Raw genomic sequence first — 12,657 nt, 5'->3', positions numbered from 1 at the left:
TCTATTAATTTATAATATTTTATTATTATTCTATTATTCTTTATAGCTAAATAGGCTCTACTTTTTAAATAAGATTATATATTTATTAATAAAAATAGATATTTTATTAGGTAGCTAATATATATATAGAGAATCTTATCTTAAAGAAGATTCTATAGATATTAATAATAAATTAATAAATTATCTCTAAATCTAATACTAAAAGATTTAATATTATATAGTTTATTAGCTAATTCTAAAGCCTTTCCCCTAGGGAATAAGAGACTATACTTAAGCTAAATATAATAGAGGACTAGATAAATAATATCTTTAGTATTAATCTTAATAACTTTATCCTTAGATATAACTAATTCTATCTATTTATTTATTAATACTATATAATATAATATAAAGAATGGTATTTTAACTAGACTTTAATAAATAATATTATATAGATAAAACTTAATATAATAAGTAAGAGTCTATATTAATATTTATAAGATATAATAATTAATCTAATTATAATTAGATTTAGATTAATAAGTTCTAGAAATTCTTTAACTTTACTAAAAAAATATTCTATAAATAAAAGTATTTTATATTATTAAGTAATTAATTAAAAATCCTTAAAATTAAGAAAGGCTATCTAAATCTTATATTATAGATTTTCTTCTTTTTAAAATATAAAGATTACTAAAATAAAAAAACTAAGAAAAAGACTTCTTAGCTACTCCTTACTAAATACTAGACTTAAATTAAGCTTTTAAAGCTTAGGAGGCTATTTTAGCTTATCCAGTATATATATATATTAACTAATAGCTAGAATTCTTATACATGCTAAATAATATAGATTATATTTAAGTTTTTAAGAATTTTAGGACTAATTATACTCTTAAATACCTAATATAGTGAGTTATAGAAATCTAACTATAGTTAGATTTATATTAATATTCAACTAAGGCTAAATAAGGCCTTCTTTAATTATCTTAATAAATATAAGTTATCCTTCTCTTATTATTCTTTTATTAATCTAATTATAGTAAGATTTTAAGTTATTATCTAGATAATAACTCCCTTAATATTCTTAATTAGTAGAAGTAGAATATATCTTAATTTCTAATACTTATTTTAATTACTTAAGACTTTCTTACTATTCTAGTAACTAATATTAGGCTAGAGAATCTATTTAGTATAGCTTAAGATATCTATTATTACTAATATAGCTATCTAAACCCTAATATAGTATATATTAATTAACTTAAAATTAATTAGGAATTGTAGATCTTACTTAATAAGATTAATAAAAGAGATATTAATATAGAGAATAATAATTAAGATAATCTAGATATTATATCTAATATTAGTAAGAGTAAAGAAGATTAGAGTAGCTTTAATAAAGATAATAAAGATAATAAGATAGATAATACTAATACTCTTATATCTTAGTAAGAGATAGCTTATAAAGAGGGGTCTAATAGAGATAATATTAAAGATCATTATCTACTTATAATATAGACTATTATTACTTACATAGCATCCTAAGTCCCTACTATCCCTTAGTTATTATAATCTTATTATATAGCCCTTCTACTAAGGTATTTTAAAGATCTTATTAAGGGGTAAGTTACTAGATAGATTATTTTAAATATAATAGAGGAGTTCTACTTTAGTATATAGTCTTTATAAAATCTAACTATAGTTAGAATACTTAGTTAACTTAGTCTATTTTAAACTATATAATACTTCTATAAATATCTTTAAATAGGTTAGGTAGTTTTACCTAACTTAAAAAACTATAAAAATCATAACTAGTAGTTTTAACTAAACCTAAAATAGGTCTAGGGTATAGAAACTAAACCTAAAGTAATTCCCTAGGCTTGCCCCTAAACCCTATACTACTATGAGTTTGGTGAGGTTTAGGTTTGATTTTTGTAGTTTGGTTATGCAACTCTAAATTAGTATTAATTACTATCTTTTTATTACTATTTTTCTACTTCATTTTATATCTTTAGTTAAGATGTCTACTAAGTATATTAATTTTTTTATTAAGATATATTAAATATTATTAATTCTAATTAATTTAGCTAATTTTTAGGTATTTCTCTATATAGAAACCCCTATCTTTATTATCTTTAGGCTAAAATCTATAATCTAAAGGTTAGGTATTATAATTATTAGATAGTATCTAGCTATAAGTAAAAAACTTATATTTTATACTTCTATATTAAGTAGAAGTATATTTATATATAGTATTTATTAATATTATTTTATAGTATTTTTATTAGATTTAGTAGCTGTACTAATATTATGTAGATTCTATAGATTAAAAAATAATAAATTATTACTACTCTTTAGATCCTATAATCCTAATAATACTAGACTCTTATAGCTATAGTTTTAGATATCTAGGCTATTATAGCCTATATTATAAAAAACTTTAATTTAGATATAGATTTTATTAATACTCTCTCTATCCTTAATATTTTCTTATTTTCTATTATTATAATTATAATACTAGCTTCATTAGCTTCTTTCCTTATTATTATAGGTTTATGAGCTCTTACTCTTATAATCTCTAAAATATTAGAGACTCTACTTATTAATACTATAGACTCTAATTCTATAATATCTCTAATATTAAGCCTAATACTCCTACTATCTACCCTAGAAATCTTATAAGATTAGAAAAGTTCAATTATAGTAGATACTAGTTCTTCTATTTTAGGTTATTTTATTAATTAGATTAGTAAACCTTTTAGCTATTAATTATATATAGACTAGTTAAATAGATAAATATAAAAGTATAGTCTATATATCTTTAGAATCTTATTATAACAGAAAACATCCAGAGGCTTTAGGATGCTGTAGGAATGCTCCTTATTAAATAATAATTAGATAGTATATTAATGATTTAATAACTTTTAGACTATAAGATAGTCTTAAGTTCTAATTAATAGAGAGGTAAGGATTAGTCTCTATATTAATCTATATCTTTTCTGTGCCTAACTAGATCCTATTCTTTATTATTATACTTATTTTATTAGTAGAGTTTTTTAGTTTAAGGCTATTACTAATAGCTAGTATCTATTTTATCTATATTTTAGTTAAAGTTTAATCTTTTCCTATATTATTAGTGTCACACCCTGGGATCTGTCTCTGCTGTTCTTCTGCTAGTCACTGCTTTAGACTGAAGTGATATAGTTCCTAGAACTATATCCTATACTTGCCTAAGGCCTACTACCTTAGTAGCCTAAATACCTATTTATATAATATATCTCGTACTTATAAGATTTAATAGTAAAGACTATAATCTATCTTAGGATCTAAAGGGTATCACTTCTAAAGTAATATAAGAATAACTAAATAGTAGAGATAGAAGTAAGGCCTATTAAGTATATATACTTAATAGTAAAGAGTAGTAGTAAATTAGACTAGTAAACTTATACTCTATAAGTAACTTATAATTAATATTAAGTATAAGAAACTAAAACTAAGAGTACTAGATATAGTATAGATAAGTATCTATATATAGTTCCTCCTAATATAGCTTTACTATATTATTTTATAGTAGTACTCTAAAATATTATATTACTACTCTATAGTTTAGACTACTACTATACTAATAGTTATATAATATGGTTTATCCTAGTTAGCTGATCCTAGTGCCTTATAGGCTGACTTGCATAGATGCCATGATTAAGGGATTGATTAGTTATCATTATCTCATAGTTCTGCCCCTTAGGTCCACTCAATGGTGTTGGTGCCATAATAATTAGTACTTAGTATATTTTTTATTATATTATATCTCTATATAGTAATATAGGTTTCTAAGGCTATAATATTAGTAATATAGGCCTCTAGTTCTTATATATTTTTAGAGTCTAGCTATCTTAATTATTTAACTAAGTAGTATTAATTTTTATAGACTATTTTATTTATAATAATTTTTTTTATATACTACTTCTAGCTATTGTTAAGCTCTACTAAACTAGATTTTAGGTCTATATTTAGAGTTCTTTTATATAATTCTAATAATAAGATATAAAAGATAAGGTATAATCTATAGTAAAGTAATAAAGGTTTTAGCTTATAGGCTTATTATTCTATAGTATTTACTATCTAAAATAATTTAATTTATTAGTTATCTAGCTTCTTACTTAGTCTATCTATTTAGGTATTCTTTATATAGAGTATTACTTAATCTCTAACTTAGAAGATAGTATCTAGTAACTAGTTTTTTCTAGTTATAGTCTTTTTTTATAGCCTTTCTTATTAAGTCTAATCTAATTAATAAGAATTCTCTTATTATATATAGGTCTTTAACTCTTTCTATAGTATTTAGGTTTAGATTATCTATACTCCTTAGAATATCTATTTATAAATCTAGTTAGTATCCTATAAGGGCTTATACTAAGCAGATCTCTAGTATAAAATATTTAGAATTATTATAGATAAATTAGGTATATAATAGCTATCTTATGAGATAATATTCTAATATCTAATTTTATCTTTCTATCTATCTATAGATAGAATATTATTAAAAGTAAATATTTTATTACTAATAGGAAGCAGAGTAAAGACTAAAATTCTAAAGTAAATAATAAGCTATAATTACTTACTAGATTTTATAGTATTCTAAAGTTAGGGATATATCTAATATAGAATAAGTTAGCTAGTTCTTTTATTATTATATCTTTTCTATATAGATAATATATTATAAATTTAGTATATAATTTAACTATAACTAATATCAAGTTATAAACTTTTGTATTCTATCTTAATAATAGTAAGTTAGTTATAAAATCTATATTAGCTTATTTTATTAGCATTTAAGGATTAGTAATAGTTATAAAAGTCTATATAGCTTATATCTATATACTATAATTCTTTCGTAAATAATATATTATTAGATAAATTCCCTAATTTCTAAGCTTATATTATACTAAAAGTATTAGCTTTAGATAGTACTCTAGGTATAATTCTCTCTAAAATATCTATCTTATAGGTCTTTATAATTTCTTTAGAGAATTTCCTAATATATTATCCCTAGTTTTAGTATATAGATATAGGTTTTAAATCTAATAATTCTATCTTTAGAAACTATCTATAATAAGCTATAATATTACTCTAGCTATATCTAAGCTATTTCTTAGAGTATCTCTTTATATTTTAGATATTTTTTCTATACTTTAAATAATAAGTTTATTATAGTTATATTTAGTTTAGGATCTTTTATATAGCATGATATCTTTTATAATTATATAGGAATAGGATATTAGAATACCTAGGATATCTATATTATTATTAGTAGGGTTTATATTAGATACGGTTTTTCTATAATCTTACTCTTTAGTATTATTAGTTAAGTCTATTTATAATTTATAACTCTATATTAGTAGGCTTATCTTTATTAACTTAGTGTTCCTAAAATACTAGCTATCTTAGATTTTTTTCTTAGAGTTTCTTTATTAAAAAGTCTATAGATAGCTTTTCTACTTCCTAAGTATAGTTTAAGTAATACCTAGATATATCTATAGGATTATTTTTTTCTTAGCAGTACCTAATTTATATATTAAAAGTATATAGAAATTCTGCCTACCTTATATAGCATCTATTAAGAGTTTTTATTATTAGGAAGGTCTATAGATTAGTATAATTAGTAAGAATTTCTATCTTAATATAGTAGTACTAGTATTTAATATATTCTATTATTACTAGTATTTAATATATTCTATTATTACTAGTATTTCTATATTATATATATTATAGTAGGTTTCTATATCTTATAGTTTCTATAACCAGTATACTACTAGGTGCTATTATCTATCTTCTTATTACTATATAAGGATTCTACTAATTATAAATCCTAAAGCATCTAGCTTAATTTAGGTTTTTAAGCCTAGATTAAAGTAGTATAGTACTAAGACTTCTATAAAGTAGTATTTTATATCTTTAAAGATATATCTTACTTCTAAGATAAGAAATTCTCTTTTATCTTTTTAGGTCTTATAGCTTCTTCTTTTTATTTTTTATATCCTTTTATTATATCTAATAAAGATATAATAATCTTAAAGTAATAGAAGATAAACCTCTAGTAAAAGTTAGTAAAGTCTAGGAACTACTAGATTTTATAAATATTTCTAGGTTCTAGCTACTCTATGATTATAATAATATAGCTTTACTCTATTTTTATATCTTTTATGCTTACTATAAAGCCTAGGAAATTTATTTCTATAAAATAAAATTTATACTTACTTCTCTTTATATAGAGTTTATATTTTTAGAGCCTAGCTAGTACTTTATAGATATATTATATATATTCTTTTATATTATTAGAATAAATTATAATATTATCTAGATATAATATATAGTAGGTATAATGGTATCTAGTAGATTACTTAGGGCTTAATTAATATATAATTAGAATATTACTAGTATATTAGCTAGGCTAAATAATATTATAATATATTTAAAATATTTTTATCTTATATAAAATATAGTTTTCTATTTATCTTCTTTCTAAATATAGATTCTATAATATATATTATAGAGATCTAGCTTAGTATAAATTTATATATTAACTAGCTAATCTATTAACTTACTTATTAGTAATAGTGGATAATAATTTTTTATAGTAATTTTGTTTAATCTATGATAATTAATATATAGTTATAGTCTGCTATCCTTCTTAGGTATAAATAAAATTAGAGTACTTATAGGGCTTTTAGATAGTCTAATCTATCCCCTCTATAGATATTCTTTAATATATTTCTAAAGGACTAGGAGTTCTTTCTAGAATAGTAAGTATAATAGTTTATATAGGGGTTATTTACCCTCCTTAAGCTCTATTATATAGTTATATATAGTATTCTATAGTAGAATCTCTACTTACTCTATACTAAATATATCTTAGTATTCTTTATATTCTAGGGGTAGTACCTCCTTAGATCTTAAGTCTTCCTAGATTATTAGTAACCTTAAGGGTTTTTTTATTTCTTTAAGAATAATAACTAAGATATATAAGAATATACCTTTTTTTATTTATTTATAGCCTCTACTCTTAATATTATCTTAATATTAGATTTTTTCCCTTAGATTCTCTATTATAATAGTACTAGAAGAGTTTTTTTTTACTTAATATCTAGATTAGTAGCTTTTAGCTAGTCTATTCCTAAGATTAGGTTATATTTAACTATATTAATAACTTCTATAACTAATTCCTAGGACTTAGTATTTCCTATAGAATCAGTAATTTTAATAATAATACTTCTTTAATTATAGAAAGTTATAAAGTATCTATTAATAACCTATACTAATTATAAGGGTTCTTTAACCTCTAGTAAAAATTCTTGTATTTATTATTAATTTATAAAGGTCCTCTCTACTCTATAATAATTAGGGTTCTATATATATAGTAATTTTATCTAACTATAATAAAGGTTTAGTAAATAAGTATCTTACTATTATTAAAATTCTTTTTAACTCTTAATACTACTATAATATAGAGTATAAGATGCCCTAGTTTTTTAGCTAGTTATTTTTCTAGGATTTAATATATTTATATACTTAGTAGCTAAGTTATCTATATTTTTAGTAAGTCTAATTTATTTTATCTCTCCTAGAAAAGTAGGAAAATTTCCTCTTTAGAGAGTCCCTCCTCTAGTAATTCTTTATTAAACTTATTTATTAGAATTCTTACTATTTTAGTCTATAGTCTTCTAGTTTAGATAGGTATTAATATTCTAGCTTTAGAGCTCACTTTAACTAGTTAAATTATTTTTTCTATAATATCTCTTATCTTTCTAGGATGCTATTCTTAATTATAGCTAGATAGAAGATATAAACTTTTAGAGATTCTAATATATTAGAAAATTTTACTACTTTAGCTTAAATAATTAGGATAATATAAGAGTATAGGATATCTTTATAGTAAAAGTCTAGTATTAGCTTAGCTAGTTAAGAGTAAATACTATCTAGATAGATTATACATTCTTATATCCTTTATTATAGTTTTTAAGTAGTATTATAAAATTATATTATAGCCTTCTTATATAGGTATTCTAGGGCTATAATTAGGTATATATAAAAGTCTATAAAATTAGCCTACTAAAGAGGTCTAGATAATTTAGCCTCTTATATATAGTATTTATTATATTAAGTATCTATAAGTTAGACTAAGACTATCTATATCTAATTATTCTTAGATTTAAACTAGCTAAGATACTTCTTAAAGTATACCTATATTTATTTTATAAAGGTAATATATTTCTATATTATTATAGCTAAGAATAATTTTATATTTATAGATTTCTTTAATTATTCTATATAAATTATTTTTTTTATTACTCTAGATATATTCTTATTTATTAGAGTTATTCTCTCTAGTAATAGAGTTTCCCTAATACTTTTTAGGATATAATCCTATACTTAAGCTTATTTCTTATTTAGCTATTACTAGATTTCTATTCTCTAGATTTCTAGCTCTAAGTAATATTCTTCTTTTAGGAGAAGTTAGATATGTTCTTTCTTAATCTAATAACTTAGATTTTATTTACTAATATTCTATCTTTATTAGATTTAGGATTTAGGCTACCTTCTTTTATCTAGGGTTATTTCTATTATCTTAGTAACCTCCTTAGTAATTTAAGGTATTTTTCTATTATATTAGGTTCTTTAGTCTAATATTTACTAGAGGGAGGGTCCTAGAGTAGATTAGCTATAGGTATTTAATATTCTTATAATATCTTAGTAGGCTAATTATATTTAAGGAAGTAATTAGAACTATAAGAGTAATATAATATCTAATAGAAGATAGTAATAGATTAGTATAAAGGAATCATAGGGTTATATTACTATTAATAAAAGAACTAATTACTAATCTATAGAATCTTCCTCTACTAGTAAGGTTTTACACTAGGCCATCATGTACTAAACTAGCCCTACTATTTGCTGGGGTGCAGCCTTGGTGCCTTACCCAGCTCATTTAGTGGAACTATTCTCTGGCACTGTTCCTAACAGGCTCTTGCTGGTGGTTGGGTTTGTCATCCATTGCTACATAGTCACTTCGCACACCACATTTGTTGATTCTGTTGCTCGGATACCTTTGCACCTATAGCTGTACCTCTTTTCTGGAAAACCGCAAAAGTTCCTAATGCCGTCCGATTCCCACTTCGGAGTGACCTTCAACCCGTAAGCGGCCGGTACTGTAAAGTACAAAATGAAGTCTCTATATACAGTATTGTACACCCGCAATGCACGTAATGCGAATTGGACGACTTATGAACCATTACCGCAGAATATCCTACGCTGCACTTTTCGTTTCCTTGATCTTCCTCCCCTCACGCTCACTATACCGATCCGCAAACAGATCAATATGCGGCCTCATCAGGATCGTATACTTGACAAACTCCTCCATACAGTCCACCAAGCGGTCACGGTTCCCGCTCGGCATAAGATGATAATCACCCGGTTGACCTGCATCAGGGAAGTGGGTGTATGCCTTTGGGATGGAACTCTGGTTTGGGATCACAAACATGCGCATCCACCTGCCGAGAATCCTGAGAGAGTTGACTGCATTGAAGGACTGGGATCCTCCGGATACTTGGGCGATAGACAGTGTGCGGCCTTGGGTAGGTCGAATGCTTCCAGTTGAGAGAGGAACCCAGTCAATCTGGTTTTTAAAGACGGCAGTCTGATATGGTCAATATCTTAAGCTTTGAACTTAAGGAAGTACTGGCTAGGCTAATGATAAAGTGACATACCAAATTTCCGTGTTGTTCCGGAGTCACCCAGAGATGACCATCACTCCACGTGCTCAATTCCCGCAGTTCCTTCACCTTGGGGTGGCCGTGCTCCACGTCGTTTTTGACTGGTAGACCCTCTGGATTAAAGACACGGACATCACAGCCCAATCGGAAGAGAATGCGACTGGCTTCAAAGGCGACAAGCTTTGAATATGATCTGAGGGCCGCGTTAGCCACTAACGCCGACTGATTGTCTGTACGACCTCATCTGAAGGAAGCAGACGAGATGACAGATTGCCAAGATACCTTTTTCGCAGTGATCCATACAGAACCAACACCTTTAGTCGTTTCTGGGTCAATTTTAAATCCTTTTCAGCCATATCCAAGACAGTGTCGAGTTCCAGACCATTAGCCCAATCCTCTGCCTGTTGCTGCGCATTCAGGATAAAAGGGCGGTATTTCTTTCGGATTTCCGCATCATCTTCACTTTCGGGGATAGCTAGTGATCTAAATGTTGGTATATGTGTTTCTTGGTGTCCATTGACCTCCTGTGCTGCACCAGTCATGGAATGAGCCATTCTGAGACCGATAAGACGCGAATATTGAAGAAGCGGCGAAGCAGCGATCTTGGCTCCTCTGATAGCTTGAGGAGCGATAAGACGCATAAGGCGAGTGTTCAAGAATGAAGAAGTCTATATTGCTTTTATACGAAACCTGAAAAATCAAAGATAGTAGACGTTGAAGTAGGAGGGAAATTAGGTATCAAGTCCTGCGCCGATAGATAAGAACCGTTTTATCAGATCTCGGCATGTCACTCCCTTGGCAAAGCGGATCTGGAGCATGTCATCGGTCGGTATTGATAGGGTCGGAAAGCCAGCAACTGAGTGGATTTCGCCGTTCTTCCGCCGAAAAAAGGGGCCACGTCAAATTTGAGTGATACGTGGACCGGACATAAAAAAAATATTGACAAAACTTTTAGAAAAATTTTATCATTCTTATTTTGAATCTTGATGCAATACCCTCATCCATCGATATATGTTGTACGTGGCCGAGAATCAGACCTCTCTAATAACTTGTTTCTCATACCAAGCGAGCTCATAAGTATATAATATTGATCGTTCTCGAACATACCAAATCTATACAGACAGTTAAGGGGAAGGCTACTGCCAGGCGGATTCCTCATACCCATCCATCAACTGGGTATACTCTGTTTCTGCGGCCGCCCAGCCTTTGACACCTCCTTCCAACACCAAGCTCTTCATCTGGGGGTTCTCTTGTGTTCCAAGGTAGTCGTCGAACCAACCTGCCGCTCGTGGCCCCCGCCCACGAGATGAGCCTGTAGTGCTGGCCCTGCTGGGTGCTCCACGGCTGATTGTGGCTGCGGAAATGCTTGGTAGGCACCTATGCCTGTTTTGTGGACTGTGGTAGCACTGCAGCGCTCAGCGTTCTTCGGCTTCCGCAGCCACATCCCCACCCAATAGTGACCTTGGCCAGCGCTGAGGCGCTAACGTCTGACATGTTCAGGCACTGCCTCAGAGCAACTTTGGCCGCCTCAGGTGAAGCTTTTCATCGGCCAGTGTAAGCCCAAGCAGCCGAAAAATGGAATTTCAAACAAGTCCGACTGGAAACTCTTGGCTTCGTTCCTGGTCTTGTCAGAATAATAAAATAACATACCAGTGTGATAAAGCATAGATATCTGTGGAGGTCCAGTATTGTCTGTTATGTTCATGTGATGCAATACAAGGTTATAGTCATTGATTTAGTACAGAAAAGGGGGGGCTTTATTATGGAGTAAATTTAAATATTTTATTTGAAATAAATCACAGAATATTATGAATCACATAGCTTAAGGATCTATACTATCTACAGTGTTCACATTACTAACCTCTAGATCTAGCTATTATATTTCACTGTTTTAGAGTCCACCTCCTTCTTAATATCCATGGCCAAAGAACATAAATAAAAGCCCTTATAGGTGTACAAGCAGGCAGCCTAATACCATACCTAGAGGATAAATATATAATATAGTTAGAAATATAATTATATTAATACCATCATCTTCTTCCTTAGAGTTAGATAAGGAATCTAGCTCAGGAAACTTTATTTTATTTTCTGTGATAGGCTTTATTTCTATTAGAGGAATAATAGGAACTATAGCAGTATATTAAGTGCTGTTACTAGGATTAGTTATGTCTATCTTCCTTAAATTTGAGCCCTGAGTTGGCTAGTGGTGATAAACCATGCAAAGATGAGTTGATGAATAATTAGTAGTGTCGTAACACTTACCTTTAGTACAGTGGATCACAGGGCACTTAAAGAAACGTAAGCTGATGGCACTTTAGAGGGCTTAAGCCAGTCAGTAGGTGACCAGGTCGCCAGGTCACCAGGTGGCTCTATCTAGTAATTACCAGTAAGGGAATAGAAATTTCTAGTATTTTAAATTTCTATCTTTGGTAATGAGCTGACCAGGTCTAGCTTTTGAGGTGGCCAGGTGGCTCCCACTTAATTTCGAATTAGAATTTTAGTAATACTAAACATTTCTAGATAAGATTAATCTATATTAATAAAAAAATAGATTACTACCTGGTGAGCTTAGGTATTAGATCTGTACTGTATTAAGAATACTATAAAAGATAATTAAAATATTAAATTTTAATTACTATTTAGATACCAAAGATTAGAATTTTCTAGCTTTACTATTAGATACTAATAATTATTAGTAATTTTAGTAAGCTTAGGACTTAGATATGAGATCTATATTATATAAGAATACTATAAAAGATAATTAAATTTTAAATTTTAACTACTATTTAGATACTAAAGATTAGAATCTTCTAGCTTTATTATTAATTACTAGTAATAACTAGTGATTTTAGAAATAATAATAATTTATATTATAATCTATACTACTATTATAGAATATTAAATACTATTA

At 27.4% G+C, this 12,657-nt stretch overlaps 1 protein-coding gene across 1 annotated transcript, besides 6 other annotated features; it reads right to left on the bottom strand.

The window, feature by feature from the left end:
• Positions 1–368: 368 nt before the first annotated feature.
• Positions 369–505: a microsatellite.
• Positions 506–1,268: 763 nt separating this feature from the next.
• Positions 1,269–1,411: a microsatellite.
• Positions 1,372–1,403: a microsatellite.
• A 4,235-nt stretch (positions 1,412–5,646) lies between the features above and the next one.
• Positions 5,647–5,750: a microsatellite.
• Positions 5,667–5,750: a microsatellite.
• A 613-nt stretch (positions 5,751–6,363) lies between these two features.
• Positions 6,364–6,897: a mobile genetic element.
• Positions 6,898–9,280: 2,383 nt separating this feature from the next.
• Positions 9,281–10,387, bottom strand: ACLA_063130 (putative arsenic resistance protein ArsH; the record flags this gene model as incomplete). Its single annotated transcript, XM_001273771.1, has 3 exons — positions 9,281–9,670; positions 9,741–9,939; positions 10,029–10,387. The coding sequence occupies 3 exons, from the start codon at positions 10,385–10,387 to the stop codon at positions 9,281–9,283; spliced, it is 948 nt and encodes a 315-aa protein (XP_001273772.1).
• Positions 10,388–12,657: the final 2,270 nt, after the last annotated feature.

This window comes from Aspergillus clavatus, genomic scaffold (assembly GCF_000002715.2).
Source record: "Aspergillus clavatus NRRL 1 1099423829796 genomic scaffold, whole genome shotgun sequence".
NCBI lineage: Eukaryota > Fungi > Ascomycota > Eurotiomycetes > Eurotiales > Aspergillaceae > Aspergillus > Aspergillus clavatus.
This window is presented reverse-complemented; position numbering and strand designations above follow the sequence as displayed.